The 20,005-nt window shown below is 40.2% G+C and overlaps 1 protein-coding gene across 1 annotated transcript; it reads right to left on the bottom strand.

The window, feature by feature from the left end:
- Window positions 1-10,645: 10,645 nt before the first annotated feature.
- Window positions 10,646-13,405, bottom strand: LOC124278926. Its single transcript, XM_046714757.1, has 2 exons — window positions 13,107-13,405; window positions 10,646-12,230 (listed from the first exon to the last, which is right to left on the bottom strand). The coding sequence occupies exons 1-2, from the start codon at window positions 13,401-13,403 to the stop codon at window positions 10,869-10,871; spliced, it is 1,659 nt and encodes a 552-aa protein (XP_046570713.1). The 5' UTR covers window positions 13,404-13,405; the 3' UTR covers window positions 10,646-10,868.
- Between the last annotated feature and the right edge of the window lie 6,600 nt (window positions 13,406-20,005).

Here is a 20,005-nt window from a genome sequence, read left to right as displayed (position 1 = left end):
AACATTGATGTAACACTGCCCAGCTTCCAGTGGTATCATAACATTGATCTCACACTGCCCAGCTTCCAGCAGTAAATGACATTGATGTCATACTGCACAGCTTCCAATGGTAACATAACATTGATGTCATACTGCCCAGCTTCCAGTGGTAACATGACATTAATGTCACACTGCCCAGCTTCCAATGGTAACATAACATTGATGTCATACTGACCAGCTTCCAGTGGTAACATAACATTGATGTCATACTGCACAGCTTCCAGTGGTAAATAACATTGATGTCATACTGCACAGCTTCCAGTGGTATCATAACATTGATGTCATACTGCCCAGCTTCCAGTGGTAACATAACATTGATGTCATACTGCCCAGCTTCCAGTGGTAACATGACATTGATGTCATACTGCCCAGCTTCCAGTGGTAACATAACATTGATGTCATACTGACCAGCTTCCAGTGGTAACATGACATTGATGTCATACTGCCCAGCTTCCAGTGGTAACATAACATTGATGTCATACTGACCAGCTTCCAGTGGTAACATAACATTGATGTCATACTGCACAGCTTCCAGTGGTAACATAACATTGATGTCATACTGCCCAGCTTCCAGTGGTAACATAACATTGATGTCATACTGCACAGCTTCCAGTGGTAATAGACCCGTGAAGATCCGGGCTAGAATTTATCTTCAGCAACCCATGCTTGTCGTAAGGGGCAACTAACGGGATCGGGTGGTGAAGCTGCTGAAGTGTTGACACATGTCATCCTATCAAAAGTGCGTAGATCGATGCTCATGCTGTTAAGCACTGGATTGTCTGGTCCAGACTCGATTATTAGACCGACGCCGTGTAGCTGAAATATTGCTGAGCGCTGGCCTAAAAATGAACTCCCCATTGGTAATATTACATTTATTAATTTTATGTCATACTGTTCAGCGGTATTCCCGTACATAGGGGTGAAGTGAAATAGAATGTAAGTTTGCGTGAAGATTAATGCACTTGTAGCGAGGTGTGTGTGCATGCGTGAGTTGCTTGTCTCAAACAATAAGAAACAACACAAACATGTAAATCAGTGCAGCCCGCTTAGATTTATATTAGTTAAACTACGAGGCTGACTCTGTACCCATGTAAACCAACAGTCACTGAAAGTACCATCAAACAATAAAGATGTGATATAGGTGATATTGTCATTATCTCGTTATTTCGTAAGAGGTAACTGAAAAACATCTGGTGGTAAACATTTGGTTTGTTGGTTGATTGCGACTCATCGTCTGTGTGAAATGTCCGAGACGATATTCAACTACTCCATGGCCAGGCTTTGATAACTTGGTAATATTGATGCAGCATTCCAATGTCACCAAGTATGGCCATGTCTAGTCGCCCCACACCACTGTGACTACAGTCTCACCTGTGTGCAGCGTTGTTATACACACTGCAGTGTCAATGGATCATAAGAGGTTTAGGCTAAATCTATACATATACTATCAACTGGGTTCCACAATATTAGTTCCTCCAACAGACTTATTGCGGTATCGTTTGGGAACATATATCACACCCTATTGTTTCCATATCTACATATTTGTAGATATGTTCGGAATAATAGTGCAACTTCCACTCACGGTCTCTGCTTTCTAAACCACTATGATGTAACTACGGATATAAATAAGGTGTCATTTGACGTTACTTGTACATGAATGTTTGAGCAGTTATATAACAGTCTTCCTGCTCTGATAGTTTAGTTCACGTTTGTACAGGAAACTCCAAATCTTGCATTAATTGCATCAATAATATATGATACGGCTTTTAAGCTGCTATGGGGATACATGTGTCTTAAATCTGTAGCATTCTGAAGAACGTATGATACCCCGATACCCCTCCTGTGTATATGGATCTGAGAGCTGTACTGAACACTTACGGACAAACCCCATCCCCAACCACCACACACACACACACACACAGAGAGAGAGAGAGAGAGAGAGTGTCTGATTCCAGATACAGACTCTTCCCGCCTTCTTTCTGGGACCCGTGAAGATCCGGGTGGTCAGGCTCGCTGACTTGGTTGACACATGTCATAGTATCCCAATTGTGTATATCGATCCTTATGCCATTGACCACTGGATTGTCAGGTGCAGATTTGATTATTTACAGACCGTCTCTGTGTACCTGGAATATTGCTGAGTGTGGCGTAAAACTAAACTCACGATTTCTTTCTGTGAGGTGAAAGTGATATATCTGATATACACCCTCCACGCCTCTCTGTGTGGAATATGCATATAGGGAGGAGAGGGGAGAGTGATATATCTGATATACACCCTCCATGCCGCTCTGTGTGGATTATATATATAGGGAGGAGAGGGGAGAGTGATATATCTGATATACACCCTCCATGCCGCTCTGTGTGGATTATATATATAGGGAGGAGAGGGGAGAGGTGTATAATGGTTATATATTTTTCCAGTGTGGTTTCCACATTTTGCTAGCCAGTCGGGCCAGCTATGCCTGAAAATGTATAGTCTACAAAATAATTCACTATCCCGAAATTTGAATGTAGAAACTAAGCAAAAGATAGACGGGAATAATATGTTGTCGGCATGACACGGGTTTCACCATTAAGCTGCTAATATCGTGAACATTTTTATTAGGCCATAATCTTGCATGATCTAAAAGTGTATTATAACTTAACAAGTCGGAGAGAGGTATATTTATGACCCTTGAAAATTCACTTTTTGTAGTGACTGTGAAGATTTACTGGCCCGACTGGATTTTGGTAGCCACGGGCTAGCGGGCCAGTGGCTATTTAACGGTGTGGTTCTGGGAAGGCTAAAATTTATTTTTCAGATGTCCCGGAAGGCTAAAATGTATATTTCGATTTCCCGGGAGAGCTAATTTCCACGGTGTAGGGGAGTACCGCCAAAGCTAAAGATACGGTGCCGGGAAGCATAATCCATGTCGGAATAAATAGATTTCTTATCAAACAATTCGTTAATTACCGTTATCTGTACTCTGTACTGTATAATAATATTTTTATAAATTGCACTTTTCGATGAGTTGCACAGATCACTAAAGATAAACTCAATAGCCTGATCATTTTTTCTTTGTTTTATAACTATTAGATAATCTAGTGGTAATTCCTGCCTTAACCATATTCAGTTAATCCAATGTTCGCCAAAATACCTTTAACCTGATACGCCCATTTTCTTACACCACAGGTCTCCGCCTCCTCATACAAATACTCACAACAACCCTGTAAAATGCTATTTTCAGACACAAGAAGCGTACACCAATATTTAATCATGCTATATTGCCTTTTACATATGAGCGGATAACGACCTAACTCGGCATAAACCATGGAATTACATGCTTACTTCTTAACTCCTGAAAACCTTTTGCAAAAATCCAAATGCAACCTTTCAAAATTTAAGCCTTTATTATATCCCCCCATATCTCAGACGCATAAGATAGTATACTACCAACATAACAATCAAAGACAAATAAAATACATTCCAGGTTGAGAGAGAGCGACCTGATATTATTGCAAATTGAAAAGGGGGCCATCCTACCCTGGTCAGACAACTGCAGCTGTGCCTTTGAGAATCGGTTATTATAATTAAAACCTATTCCTAAATGTAAACCTATCGACAACCTGTAGGACACAACCATTATATATAACCAACGTTCTGACTATTTAACTTTACCAACTCTTCCGAAGACCATTATCTTTGTTTTAGCAATATTTACTTCAAGTTCCCACCGTGTGGAATAAGCTGACAACGATTTCCACTGTGTTTGCAACCTTTCAACAGATTCAGAAAAATAACAAGATCTTCAGCATACATAAGCAGAAACATATTTAAAGATTTAAACTCGTGAGGTATACATTTATCTTTTAGGAAAGACTCCTCAAAATGAACTATCTAATGTCGAATTAAAGAAAATGTGTAATGGAGAATAGACGTGAAAATGTGTACATAACTTTATTTATATTTTTATATGTGTTCAAATTAAAGAGCGTCCCCGTTAATCCTATTTTCTCTGTACTTTGTCAGAGCCTCCGAGTGAGGCGCGCTCTGTTCATTCAGCCATAACATTGTATTGCAAGTACCGCAAAGGCTACACTCATTGAACCGAAAAGCGTGACGATTTTAGCCTTATATATAACACCTCTCCTGTCTTTCATTCTGTGTGGAGTTCTGTGTGATGTTCATCCATCCTAGTATTTTGTTCTCAAAACTTTATTTCATGTAATTTGTTTGGTCTCAACCCTGAGCTGCATTCAGTTGAACGACGCAAGTCATTTAGAAAATAGACACAGGTATAAGTGCAGCAAATTGGTTGACAAACACCCGAATTTGGAAAAAAATATTCATACCTAATTACAATCAAAATTATTTCAGAAACACAAATTAGTGTTTGAAATATTTTAAATAATGTATACGATTCTGTGGTATTATTGTGACCACAAAGTGATGAAGAAACAGAATTCATTTCCCAGATAATCCTTTTCAAACAGGATGACATTTTGTTTCCATTTTAAAATAACACAATTAATCGTCCCATATATGCAAATGAATAATACGGTTGACAAGTATAAAATAATTAAGAAAACTTAAGATTTGTTTCCAAATTATAGTGGAGAAACAATTAGGGTTACATATTCGAAAATGAATCTGGAAATGGTAAATGTTAATTTGTATTTCTTCTAAAAAAACAAGAAGCAAATCATATTCCGCACATCAGTGGCTTTAAGTTTTAGCGTTAGCCGGGAGCAGTACCGCAGCAAATCGGGTTTCACGAAATTGTGGACTGTTTATCCCAGTTCTGGTCGTATCCCAGTTCTGGTCGCTACAAACGTTGACCTGGAAGTAATTGGCAACGGCTTGTGCAGTGTGGCCAGCTTCAAGTCTTCCTAGCGCCTGGTTCCTCTGAGCTGTCGTGAGTCGCGGCATCCTGCTGACGTTGTAATGTGAATGTTTCAACCAGGTTTGAGGGTGCATTTTATAGGGCTGGTTCTTGTGAACGGCACGTGCAGCATAAGTTGCATGAAAAGCATGGAGAATACCGTACCATCTCCGAGATCAGGTTGCGTTTTTGAGACAATTTCCTGGGATCTATTCTGAGTTTGGGAAGGAATGTCTTTGCTCAGGTAAAGTTGGAGTTATTGTAAAAAAATATACAAATTTAATAAATGAGTTTAAAGTTATCCGTTTCTGCGAAGGAAAATTCCAAACCGACGTTCTTTTGCTGCTTAGTATATATGCCTGGCACTACAAACACACACTCTTCTCCCAAGATACACACAACCGTCACACTACATACACTGACTCTTCTCCCTACATACAGGTATCCCTGACACTACAAACACACACTCTTACCCCTACATACACACTCCCCCCCCCCCGTAAAACCACACACTGTTCTCCCCACATACACATATCCGTCACACTACAAAGACTCTCTCTCTCACACACACAAACACACACTTCTCCGTACATATAGCTGTCACACTACAAACATGCTCATATAACACGTTTTAGTCCGAACACTATTTTAACCCTGCCCCCGTTGATTAACACCATGTATGTCCCCTTTTCACAAAGCGTTCGTAACGCTACGACTGACCATATTACTGACCCATTCGTCACCACTCGCCCCTTTCCGTAAACTCCAAGAAGATCGCTATTCGGCTTGTCCCGGAATAACACGAGATGGTCACGAATGATGACTAACCTTTAAGAAAGACTTACGTGTCACCTCGACACGAGGAAACAACCCCACTCTTCACATAACGGGTGGCCGAGACGTGGAATAAACCAAAATGTTTTCACGGAGATTGTATTCCCAATATTGTTCCCGGAATAATGAAATTATTTCTTATTTGTAACAAATATTTCATTAATCATTCCAAAAAACTGGCAAAATACTTTCAACAGAGTGAGTGAGTATGTTTTTACGCTGCTTTAAGCGATATTCCAGAAACAACACTGCATGGGACACATGTAATGTGCGTCATAACGGTCAGTAGAAATACAAGATGTCTTCATAAAAAAGAATTGTCACCAGTACACCAGCCTAAATATGTAAATCATAATATCAGTAGGGCTGTGTATTGGCAAATAAATTGTGTTGCAATATATTGCGATTCAGATACCCGTATTGCGACATATTAGGAGCTTAAGTGTTTGACAGTGAGCGACACTAATTGTGCATGTCAATCCTATTTTCTACATTATAAGTCCCTAAACATATATGTTATGGTTCTGATAGCAGCAATCTCTAAATTAGGTTGTATAGTCATGGATTCTAGTTTCCCTTTTTATACAATTTATAGTATTACAGTATGCAGTTTTGTCATTGAATAAGAAAGGAAAACATTGGTTGTGAATGAAAGTCTGACTCTGTAGATTTCAAAGTATATCATAGAGATAATCACAAACACCTCAGATATGCTCTTTACCCAACATACCGGTTCTCAGACAAAATATTGCAGTACGTATCGTTTGAAAAGCGTATTGCGATATACCGGTTTACCGGTAATACCGTGCAGTCCTAAATATTTGAAATTTCGTCGTTCTTCCATCCCAGGAAGGTGTCGTCCCACGAGGCCTAAAATTATTCAATTGGGTAGGTACAGTTCGTTAGGCTATGTGGGACTTCATGCCTCATTGGTTTTATGGGATTACGGTGGATTATTGCTGGACTGGTCCATTATTGACCACAGAAGGGGTGAATCATAAGAAAAAACAAAAATCAAATATGATTGTGAAATATCTTTCTCAGTTCTTGCCCGGTCCAGGAGTGTTCTCTTGAAGTCGTCTATGTTGAAGATGTAGGGTGGTGCTTCATGGTTGTGTCCAGATCCAATCTTCAGTGGGCGATCATCCTGTGTGTGAATTGATCCTTTACAGCGTGGCACTGTACATGTCCAGTAGCAGATGTCATCTACCTGTCTGGTTGACTTTAAACTTATGTCCTGCATAGTATGCAAATCTGCCGTCACAAGCATTGGGAAGGTATCTGACATTAACTTGTGCATTCGCCATAGCTATGTAGATATCGATATAGCTACAAACATATATTATAGCAAGTTTCGTCCTTCTCATGTTAGTTAGAGAAGGAAACTGAATAATATCCACTTCATGTAAATACTCCTCCAGTAATAATAGATCTAATCTTATTAAGATTAACAGTAAGTGCTTTCATCTTTTCAACCTTAATGTTTTCACAGTAGACAAGTCTCATTACTAAACTAACCCTAACAGAGTGACCCCCGTCCACTGATCAGTGGCCTCTCCCACTCTTGTTTGACACCCCAATTACCTCATTAAATATGGCATGTTGGAAACTGTAATTAGGCCTTGTGGGATTTATTAGGTGTGAAGTTTAGGCCTCGCGGACTGTAACCTCCAGGAAGGCGGGGAACTAGTTGCTTAGTATGACTTTCACTGATGGGTAGCGCCATTTTGGTTTGTCTAAACCTTTGAGTGTGTAAAAAGAAGTGATAATTATTTCCTCAGCACGTTTTAACCCACTTCCGGGTGGTGAGGTAAAAGTGGGTAAAGCGTTAACTCGTCACGCCGAGGACCCGGGTTTGATTCCCCACATGGGTACAATGTGTGAAACCCATTTCTGGTGTTCTCCGCCGTGATATGCTGGAATATTGCTAAAACCGGCGTACAATCATACTCACCAGTCACATTGTGTGATTTGTACATGTTTTTTAATGAAAACATAGATATTTTTGGTAAATTAATTAATTATGAAATTTAAATGTTTAGGGGAAATATACCTTCTTTCGGTATATTTACCACGTCCATATTGTGCATGAATATGGCATCGGACGTTGTCGAAATCTCTCCAGAAACCAATCAATAGTTTCTAGCCAGTCGCATGCCGTTATTGCGAACTGTTTTCGCTGTGCTGCACGTCGCATCTTATCCAAGCCGTTAGTTGATGCAGTGCACCGAATGTTTCCCGCCAAATAATACATGTACAAAATAAGTGAAAGCAAAGCAACGGAACAATTATTTTTTTTAAGGTTTCACCTAGTTATTAGGACCAAAAAACAACCATGCGGAATGACAAGATTCTTAGATCATAATGCAGGAAACGTAGTCTTAAAAGAAAACACAACCACTGGATAGTTATAGTATAAGAAATGTATTGTTGATAATACCAGTACACTACAGACATATATGTAAGGTAATATGTTGTTTAACGCCGAACTCAGCAATAGTCCAGCTATAAGGCCGCGGTCTATAAATAATCGAGTCTGGATCAGACAATCCAGTGATCTAACCATACTAGAACACATTGTACCCATGTGGGGATTCGAACCTTGGGTCTTCAGCGTGACGAGCCAACGCTTTAACCACTAGACTACCCCACTGACCCTAACCATACTAGAACACATACGATAAATTTCATATTTGTGGAACTATAGTGCATTTTTTAAACATTGATATCATACGTCATGACTCTGTAGCAGTAGAAATAGCTCACTGTAACCCGTAAATGGATCGTTGGCCTTTGTCCGGAATAAAGAATTAACTAATGTTAGTGGGTAAGACGTGGTGAATTGCTACTGTTATGCAATAATTACGTCTCACGGAAAGGGTGGGCAAGAGTGCCCAAAATATTCAAGTCAAAGCGACACAACACAAAAGGACAGTCATACAAATATATTGTGATAAAAGTCTTGGTTACTGGAAGCAGGTCCCGACTGCACAGTTCATATGACACCTAGAATTGCAATCCACAGATCGATATGGGATGTTGTCACCTCGACAGCGAGTATATATTTATGAGAATCAACAATAATCCAAGTAATACACAGGTTGTGTCGATAATACTTATTGGAGAAAACGTTATTATTAAAGAATATGTAAACACAATCCCAGGGAGTATTTACACAAATGATACATACATGTGTACATTACATTATTATTGAATACAAGGTTACTTTACGGAAAGACTACAGAATACCGGATACCTTCCGCCATCTTTGAAAACTTTAGAACTGCGCAAAATATGTGCGCAAGTCGACTCGATATTTTAGGACTTCGTTATTTTAGTTAACTGACATTTTTAGCCCTCGGATATCCGTTACTATCTTCTTTTTAGGGTCAGTTTAACCAGGGATACTATTCTCCTGGTTTTAACGAATATGGTTAGGTTAGATTTAGGCAACCTTCGCTCATTCGCTTCAACTCCAAGAATTCCGTAGCTTTTTTTCAAAGACGTATATATTTTCATTCGCGATAATTTACCTTTTATTTTCAAAAAATCGTTTTAGTTTTACTTCAAACGGAAGTCGATTATTTTCTATGATTATTAAGGATTATTTTGTATTTTGATGCTCCCTTTAGTTTTCGAATTGTATGGCTCTGTGCTTCCCTTATAATACGAAGTTCACGTGGCACTAAAGAATGGTTGGTAGGTATCCAGTATTCTGTAGGTGTACCTACTTCACTTTCACACCAACATAGGAAACATACTAAAATATGACTCATATAACAACATGTGGGAGTACGACATATTCAGCAAAGAATAACTGTGATTCATATTTCACGGACTTAATTAGTATGTTTGCATGATGGTCAAGGCTAAGCCTGTTGTCATCGTCTGATTGCGTTATGCCAGACCTTAAGGGAACAAAAAAGTAACCTTTTTCAGACGAAAGGTTTGGAGATTGCAATAATATTCAAATGCCAAAAATGACGCCGTAAATATGCAGTTATACCAGTATTACGTTGCAGGCATATCGGATAAGTTGGTTGAAGCGGGCTTTGCCATGTTAAGATAAACATGAAACAGACGATGATGGCTAGTTTTGTTTACATCCGGTTCAGCCATTTTGTATTATAACCGGAAGGGAGCCGAAGAATAGCCGAAGATGTGCTGCTCAATGCAGACCTCAGCAGACGACACCATGATGCTTTGACTGAGGATATGATTTGGGGAATGGGTACAATACTACAACCACGTATTGATTTAGAATGCAGTAATTCTGTTGTTTAGAGCAACAATTTTGAAATAAGTAGATTTTGTAATTAAGCAATGAGCTAGAGACGATTTCGACAGGCAGACCAGACTTGAAGGCTATGCAGTGGGATCTACTTCACTTTCATGGAGGAAGATCCAGTTGCTCTCTGGACAAACTGATGTTCTTTACTAAAATGTCATCCGCAGATTGATGTGGGGTGCTGCTACCTCACGTTTTCCTCTTTCTTTGTCATGTAACAAAATAGACCCAGGGTTATTGGCCAAAAATTGTTTCTGTGGAATCCATGACACTAATGCCTTGAATCCTCAAACACTATAATTAGTAAAGGACAGGGTACTGAGTTACTTTATGCAAGGGATTGGGTTGGCTGGTTGGTTGGTTGGTTGGTTGGTTTGTTGTTTCACACCACACTTAGCAATATTCAAGCTAAATGGCGGCGGTTTGTAAATTATCGAGTCTGGACCAGACAGTCTAAGTGATCAACAAGGTCCTGGAGCAAATATTCAGCCTTAACAAGGGCTTAGGCGTTAAAGGAGAAGATCATGCCCAGTCATTCTCGTCCACCACCCTGTGTTCAGCCTTGAACTTTTCAGCTTCTTTAATCGCTTCTTTCTTCTGCCGTTTTACTGTAGAATCTTCTGCTGGAGGCGGAGGTAAGACGGCTTTCATCTCCCTTTCAATCCTCTCTATCCTCCTCTTCACCTTTGTGTCAAACTCCAGCTGCTTCTTGGCAACAATCAACCCAATAGACACTGTGGCGTCCTGTGCCTGTCTTTTCAACTGGGACATCTTTCGTGAGACGGCACCTTTGTCGTTCTCTGCACCCAACGCAAGAAGCTCCCCAAGGCTGGCCACTTGATCCATCAAATGTTTCTCGACACTTCAACATACATCTCTGCCAGGTTGTTCACCATGTACGACAGCTTGTTGGCTTCAGATGCTTGTATATAGATCATGTCCCTCATCATATCGGACATCGTGTACTCAAGACGAAACTCTGCACCTCGCTCGGCGCCCTGGATGAAATTCTTTACATTTTCATCCATACAGCATTTGATGATGTTTGAAATTGTTGTGAAAAATCTCACCAGCTTTCCCCACTGTGTTCGAACCTGTCCGAGAGCTTTGATACCTCTCTGCAGCAACTGTTTTATTTCATCAAAGTTGGTCTTGTCAAGGTTTAAATGTGCAAGTTCTTCAATGACTGATGTCACATGGGCATTGGTTTCCTGCAATGATTTGCTTTTGTTCTTGAAGTCTTCCCTTATTGACTGAAGCGAAGCGGCATTTTGTTCCACCTTGAATCTACATTGCTCACTATATCTTGCTGAAGCTGAACTGGAACTATCCTGCTCTTTTGTAGACATCATGGGTGTTGGTGGTTGAACTGACTCTCCAAATGCATGTGCACAGAATGTCTCCAGTGCTTTCATTCTACCTTCAAGCCTACCTGCTATCATCTTTGCTTCATTTTCCTGTGCCTCTTCCTTGGCAAGCTGCTTGCCAGCAGTCTTCATTATCTTAATGAGCTTACATCCGTCCTTTTTAATGTCCTTTACTCTCTGCTTACATACTCCCGAGTAGGATTTCAAAGCCTTAATAATGTCCTCAAAGGTTGACTCGACCGTCATGAGATGATCCAATTCCGTTCCCTGCATAATCTCTTCAAAATCTCTAACGAGAGTCTTTACACAAAGCGATAGTCCTGGAAGTTCCATCATCAGTAGAGCTTCCTTGTCTTCTTCTTTCTGCACATGCTTTCCCATGGAGGATTCTTTTTTTGCAGCCTTCCTTGAAATAGCATTGGTGACCGATTGGCAGACACCAAGAGTGCATTTGGCCAGCCCTTCCACGAAGTCCATACTGATCATACTCCAACCAGACGGCATAGAGTCCATGGCTTTTGCATATGATTCTTGGGCCTTTGTAAATTGGTTACGTAATTCATTGTACTCCTCTTCAGCAAGCCTCTTTCTTTCTTCTAATGACTGCAGTCTTATTGTCTTCACCTCATGATCCTTTTCCGCTTTGAGGAGTTTCTCAGAATACTGACCTTCAGCAAATGTGCATGCTTTCTGGAGTTCTCCTATCAAATCCATTACAGTACAAAATCGTGTCTCCACTTCTTCAGCTCGTACAACGCAAGTGTCAGTAATTCGTTTAATGTTAGCCAAGTAATCGGGGACGAGTTTGCGCACTTCCATTTCTGACCCATTGACAATGAACTGAAAAAAGAAACATGGCATATAGGACATTAAACATTTTCGTGGGGCAAGGACAGCTCAGAGAAGGAAGTCTGTGAGAGAGTTTTAGTTGTTTTGAATATAGAGACTTAAGGAGAGAGTCGGGGTAACTAGAGGGAGTTTCAACGTGTCGTTTAGAGTAAGATGGTGTTGAAGGAATGTCACTGTTTTGGAGGATTGTGTGAAGGAGAGAGCATCATTGTGTCATGGTATTTAAGAGAGTGGCGGGATATCCTAATTAGACTCTCAAAACTTAATTTTTGAAAATAAATTTCTTAACATTAAATATCTAAGGGAAACTTTGAAAGAGCCTGTGATCAAATAAAAAAAAATACTGATAGAACATTTTCAGGTTTATTCCATTAAGCGATGCTTCAGTTCAGAATCTTACTCTGTTAGCAATCAACAGATACTAATGAAATTACAAATAAGTATGCATTAACTTAACATATCGTGCATATATACCTCTCATCACATCATTGTAGTTATTCCAGCTTGATAGCAGTGAATGACACTTTATCAAAAAGACGAGAGTCATTGTGATTTGGAGGTATTTACTTAGGCTAAGGAGAAAGCCTTGAATTTCTGTGTTTTGACGACAAGACAGAGTCGGATTGTCTGGGAGTGTTGCGGGGTGCAAGTAAGAGAGTCTGAAGAGGCTCTCATTGAGAGAGCGTTCTGCTGTCCGTTCCTGGTGTTTGGCAGGGTGTTCTGAAAGATTTATATTATCTCTGTGGGAGGGACTCAGCGTGTTTAGCAGAAAGTCATGGGTGCAAGCGACATATTGTTCTTTAGAACCTGAGGTGTATACTAACATCCAGTACTTCATTCATCCATATTCAATTTCAAAATACTTACCTTGACAGCGTTCTTGACATGCTGAGGAATCTGCAGTGTCAGCAGTCGTATCTGATCCATGTTTTTGTTAGCCAGGTTGAAGGCATTCCATCCGTCATCAGCAACTTGCAGAATGCTGGTCCGCAGAGACTCTGGGTACTCGGTGTGTTTGAATCGCTCTCTTGTCATATGTTCCGACACAAGAGACACGTCCTTGTCCAGTGTGACGAGAACCAGTTGTCCTAGGAGACACACAGAGAGAGGTGCTGGGCACAGCATCTCCTGCCAGTTCATGTGAGGTCCGAGGACCAACATCATGTCCTCCTGAAATCAACAACAGGTGCAAGTGACATTGGGCTTTGTTCATCAGGATTTTGTGGTGGTCTGTGGGAATTTTTACATTCAACCAACATGTGTATAGTATTGTAAAAAGTGTCTGTATCTGTACTCGTTGAACAATGTTTGACATCATTGCTAGTCATTATCGTATACAAAAGATGTGGATCATTCTTCTAGCTGTACACTATTGTTTTGGACAATTATCATTTGTTAACAGGTTGTTGCAAGTCTGTGTAGTTAACGCTTTCTGACCAAGGGAAGCAAGAACTGCCAAAATAATAAAAGCCAACCTTATAAAAAGCAATACCAATGATTTCAACCCAATAAGACTACCACCATATACCACTTTTTTCAAAAACCCTTCCTTTCAAAACTGCTACCTCCTATAAGTGCCTGTCCTGATCTGCTGTGTCCAAATAATCCTATTACCCACAAATCATTACCTCCCACACCAATACCCCTTAACACCACCCTAATTCCAAAATTTCACCAATACCAGATGTAGCAGAATGTAAATATTTTAGTATATAATTTAGTTAAACAATATAACAACCCTTTAAATTAACACAACACTCTACTGATCCTTAGGGTAAGTTATGTAAGCCTGCATGGGGTTCCATTATTCTTCAGACTCCTGGTCCAGCAACGGCTTGGCCAGTGAGTGAATTGCTATTGTTTCTAGAGCATGTCACCAGATCTTGAGTTTTATGTACTCCAATGATCCTTTTTTCTGGTCACTGCTACAATTTCAACTCTCACTGCTACAATTTCAACTCTCACTGCTACAATTTCAAATTGTTTTATCACCTGATCCACTGTGACGTATCATCACATCATCCCAGACAATAAATCCCTGAACCCTGAAGTATTCGTCTGTGACCAATCTTGATGTGATACCTCTGTTACACAGACGCTTCCAACAGAATGCCATGACCTAACAAAACCTCCGATCCAGTATCTTCCAAATACCAATACATCCAAAATCCGAGACATCATCTACAGTACAATCTCTACCCCCCAAATACCACTGCCTCCAAACTATGGTGACCCATATATGCTTCTTAACCTCCCTACTGCCATTAATGCATCTACTCGGTCAACTCACAAATACCACCACCTTCCGTGTATTGCTAGCACCCTAGTTTCCCTCACCTCCTAATACCGTCTACCCAATAACGGTTCCAGGAAAAAAACCTCTATAATACTAATACCTTGCTTATGCAATATTGCTGACAGTGTTGTTAAACAACAAACAAAATCCGTTTTCATAAAGAAAACTCTTTACCTTTGACATCTTGGGGCTCATCAGACCTTTTTCTGCCTTAGCACCGTCTTCTTTGCTGATTTCCGCCATGCCGTTTCACCTGAGGCACCAGGAAGTCCTTCATTACAATTTAAAGCAAAAGCTAGATCCATCGTATGCATTTTAAACATTACATTAAAAGGAATACAGCAATGTCTTAAATATCACAGGTTGGTATACACACTTTCCTCTTTCCGAATCTGTGGTGCATCTAAAGCATCTATTTGTACTTTCTGGCATGGACTTTGGGCAAATCCTACCTTTGCCTGATACTGCAGCAATGACTTGAGCATTTGTCACAAGAGTATAGCACATGGTACATGTAACATATTGCCATTTGTGAGATGTGAACTGCATTCCGAATGTTCAGGCCTCGAACAAGACCGTGGTTTGATTCGTTGACTTGACTACAAGCCGGCTGTATGTATTTACACGAGATGGAGGAATGTAATGTAACTAACACACAATGTTCTGTAGCTCTCCTATACAATTCGGGAGACACAAATTTATGACACTTGAACGTGGTACCACCAAAATGAATAATGTACCAGTACCTGTTGTCAATTCTACATGATATGAATATGGCACTTACAGAAAACGTGAAAGCAGTGTTAATTTTCCTTAAACGTTACGTTATTGTTAGTCTCTGCTCTTTACAAATATATAGTTCGTTCCAAACTACGTGAAAAAATAATTGTATTTTAGAATTACTGGAAAACTGTTCATTTGAAGGCTGTTTGTGCTAACACAGAATGTAAAACATAAATTCTTCATAAATATTAACACATTCTATGGCTTGTATGTTCTGGAAGAAGACTCTCGCACGAAAATCCGTTTCCCAAACAGCCTAAAACATCCACTCGATAAACCGAAGTCTCCATCTTTGACAAAAACACACAAAAGCAACAGACATATATTTTAAACTTTTGGTAATATTCATTTATAATGTCCTGACTCACAAATTCATGGCTTTATGTTTTTTACAACTACAGGTATGTTTCTGTTTCCTTTCACCATTCATCGTCGTCATCATCATCGTCATCATCACAAATGGCCTGAAATATACAGGACTAGCAAGCACCCTTTTCCAGAGATCGGGTTGAGTAATGAACTCCTCTAAACTGTCAAACAAACTCTTAAGAGGGATCCCGAGAACTGCTATATCATTCATGATGGCGGTTGTATCTCTTAGTACTTCTGCTCGTCCCGACACTTTTACTCCAGACGAGTCATCACCTTCCCTCAATGCCGTTTGACTCGATGTTGTTTGGTAATATGCTTCCTGTACATGTAAATATCATCTTCAGTTTCTTCCATTTCTTCCTCCAGTCTGATCTTTTCCCTTTACGTCCCTCGATACTGCTTTGTGTAGTTTCACTTTCTTTTGTGATCTCGCTTAGAGCGTCTTCAGCACTGGATACTTCGACTCAACCAAATCAAGAAAACCTTCTGCAATTTTAACATGCTGATTGAATATCGTTTCAGCTGCTTTGTCGACCACGTATCCGACTACAGGTATCCACCACATCGTATCTGTCACGTTCTTAACTTTATTTTTTGAATCGCGCTGGCTGCCTCAGCGTCAGATTTTGCCTTTGCGCATGTTCCTCAAAATGGTCCACTTTTTCTGGGCGCTTTCAACCTCCTCTTCTGTTTCTTTAGTGTACTGGACAAAGACTCCAGTGAAACCTCCAAGCCGCTGCCAGAGATTTAATAATTTCTTTGTGTCCTGTTTGCATGCTGGATAACTCTGCCTCTTGTTCCCGGCACTTTCTGGTTTGACGACGGATGTGCTTTTCTAAGTCACCTTCAGCCCGGAAAAGGCTTCAAAAGTCTTTTATATGTCGTTTAAATTTGCATTCTCCAATCTGTAGGGCTGTCATTAATTTGTCAATGCGCTCGACACCAGTCTCGAATTGGGAAACGACCAATCTACCGGCAAAAGTCGCTAGATTTTCCGGAATGATACCGTCGCCATCTTCTGAAAAGTAGGTATGGACTGAAATGAGTTTGCAGTTGTGATTTACCATTTGCTTGTTAACACAAGCTTGGTGTTTCATGCGAATATCAGATAATAATTCTGTCCCTCTGTACACAGGACAGTGTTATAATCAGTATCAATTTCTTTACAATGTGAGAGGGGTGAATGACTCCATATGTTTTGACGCTACTTTTAGCAATATTCCAGGAATATCATGCAAGTGTACACTAGAAAGGGACTTTATACACTGTACCCATGTGGAAATCGACCCCATTCCTTTGGCGTCATGGTTGACTGCTAATACAAAACACTCTATAACACCACCAGTTACTACATGTAGATTGATATTGTTGTCATACTCATGTTGACACCCTACTCACGCTATCAATCACTGGTGTCTGGTCCAGACTCGATCACAAAGGTAACGGTATTATAATATAAGAAAGGATCCAACTCAATTATTGCAAAAACAACAATCGTGCTATTAAAATGTATTATTTCAAGCATTCTCGACAACAGATGTAGATTTGTGTTTTGTTTAAAATCCAATCGCTCTTCATCCATATCCAATGGGTTGCCTCGTAATTGCAATACAAAATATAAACATGGGTTATTCAGTACCGTGACGTTGCGGATACACTGAAACATGGGATACACGGAAGCAACGTCAGCATTTCAACATTTATGCGCATGATCACTTCTCGTAGATTTTGGTATTCTGATTTTAGCGCTACCTTCAATAGGTTTAAACAAAGTTGTGTTGGTGAATGAGTACGGGGTAACTGATCATAATGACAGCAATACAAAATCCTGTGAGAGACACATACAATTCCTTTACATTATCTAGATTCACACATTACTGGCTTACGGCATTCACAACTAAATTCCAACATTGCCAGTGATTACCGTGTGTTATCCCTGTGTATTATCAGTAATGTTTATATATTACGCACTTTTCTCCAAAGAGACTTTCGCGTATGTATGACATGGAGAACCGTATTTACAATTCAAAGATTGGTTCGTTTTCCAGGGGGTCCGGATTGGTCTGATAATGGAGATAGCTCAGGGCAGCTATTCTGATTATTGAGATCATTGTATTTGTCACGTACTCATTGACAAATGCCAGATAAGTGGCTGTCGTACCGTATACCCAGACTGCGTTTCATGCCATTGAATTGCGTGTGCAACACTCGAATATCTAAGGCGCCGCAATTCGCTGTAAAGAGTTGCCTCCCTGTCAGAAACTATGATTTGCCCCAATAACGATTCAAGGTCCATTCTCTCAGTGTAGATTAGGGACGTCCATTTTACTTATATTTACCGTCTGATGTTGTCACTTCGTGTTCTGTGTGACTCGTAAGTAAATACAGCATTTCACATAGTCAGCTGTTTTTAACCTTATGCCATATTCTCGTATAACGTAGCAGTTTCATAAGGATATGACGCGTGGAGATCCGGGGTAGAATATGTCTTCAGCAACCCATGCTTGCCACAAAAGGCGACTATGCTGGTCGTAAGAGGCGACTGACGGGATCGGGCGCTCAGGCTCGCTGACTTGGTTGACACATGTCATCGGTTCCCAATTGCGCAGATCGATGCTCATGCTGTTGATCACTGGATTGTGTGGTCCAGACTCGATTATTTACAGACCGCCGCCATATAGCTGGAATATTGCTGAGTGCGGCGTAAAACTAAACTCACTCACTCATAGGGATATATGACTATATTATGTATGTGCATATCCATGTGAACTCAAAATACCTACCTGTTTTTTATATTTACCAATTAATTGAAAAGATGTACAGCTTCACATATATGACTATGATATGTATGTTGTAGAGTGGGGAAAAAATGGACATTAAAAAAATAAAAGTTTCATAGGGATCGTATCCTGAAACAATTTTCTGATGGAAAGCATCCGCCGTTTTCATGACAGAGTGACAGTTATGATTTAAATGTCCTGACTGACTGAGTTTGGTTTTACGCCGCTTTTAGCAATATTCAAGCAACATCACGGCGGGGGACACCAGAAATGGGCTTCACACATTGTGCCCATGTGGGGATTCGAACCCGGGTCTTCGGCTTGACGAGCCAACGCTTTAACCATTAGGCTACCTCACCGCCCCTTTAAATGTCCTGTAGCTGTTCGATGACAAAACGGTTTTTGTCTAATACGCTTTCAATTGCTTCCTTTGCAGAAAGAAATGAACAACAATATAAAACATTACCTGTGGTTGAGTTTTAGTTATTTGCCGGCATGGAATATTGTTTGAACTATTGTAGGCCAGGATCATAACTTGTAATGACTTATTACTTCCCCAAAATGCGTATGAAAATACATTCGACATCGTCACCGGTGCTCTGGTCGATTTGCTAAATCCCTCTTAGTGTTCTCTGTGTATGTATGTGGTGTTGTGTATGTGTGTGGTATGTGTGTGTGGTATGTGTATGTGTGTGTGGTATGTGTATGTGTGTGGTATGTGTGTATGTGTGGCACATGTGTAAGTGTGTGGTGTTGTGTATGTGTGTGGTGTTGTGTATGTGTGTGGTATGTGTATGTGTGTGTATGTGGTGTTGTGTACGTGTATGTGTGTGTGGTATGTGTATGTGTGTGGTATGTGTATGTGTGTGGTATGTTCTTCTGAATCCTGTTCATTTCTTCTTCCATTTTGGTCTTTTCCTTTTCACGTCTTGTGATATCTCCTTGTGTATTTTCTCGTTCTTTTTCCATCTGACGTAGGGCGCCTGTAGCATTGGACAAAGCTGATGTGGCAGAGTCAAGGCAATATTGGGCATTATCAACGTATTGTTTAAGGACTGTTTCAGAAAGTCTCTTGACCGATGATCCAACAAACGGAATATATTGACGAGCCAACGCTTTAACCATTAGGCTACCTCACCGCCCCTTTAAATGTCCTGTAGCTGTTCGATGACAAAACGGTTTTTGTCTAATACGCTTTCAATTGCTTCCTTTGCAGAAAGAAACTGAACAACAATATAAAACATTACCTTTGGTTGAGTTTTAGTTATTTGCCGGCATGGAATATTGTTTGAACTATTGTAGGCCAGGATCAACTTCTAATGACTTATTACTTCCCAAAAATGCGTATGAAAATACATTCGACATCGTCACCGGTGCTCTGGTCGATTTGCTAAATCCCTGTTAGTGTTCTCTACGGAACCCATTAGGCAGTCCGAGAAAAAACGCAACCCCATTTCCCTCTTGATTTTCCTCAAAATATTTTAATTTGTTTTGAATGGCAAATCTTTGTCAACTGCCCGTCTCAACGGTACACA

This window comes from Haliotis rubra, unplaced genomic scaffold, assembly GCF_003918875.1.
Source record: "Haliotis rubra isolate DU_JTF1 unplaced genomic scaffold, ASM391887v1 Scf2437, whole genome shotgun sequence".
Lineage (NCBI taxonomy): Eukaryota > Metazoa > Mollusca > Gastropoda > Lepetellida > Haliotidae > Haliotis > Haliotis rubra.
Note: the sequence above shows the minus strand (reverse complement) of the source record. Positions and strands in the feature narration are given on the sequence as shown.

Coding starts and splice junctions, on each gene's coding strand:
- LOC124278926 (XM_046714757.1), bottom strand. CDS start 13,403: ATGATGTTGGTCCTCGGACCTCACATGAACTGGCAGGAGATGCTGTGC. Junction 12,231..13,106: donor ATGTCAAGAACGCTGTCAAG/GTAAGTATTTTG, acceptor TTCTTTTTTCAG/TTCATTGTCAATGGGTCAGA.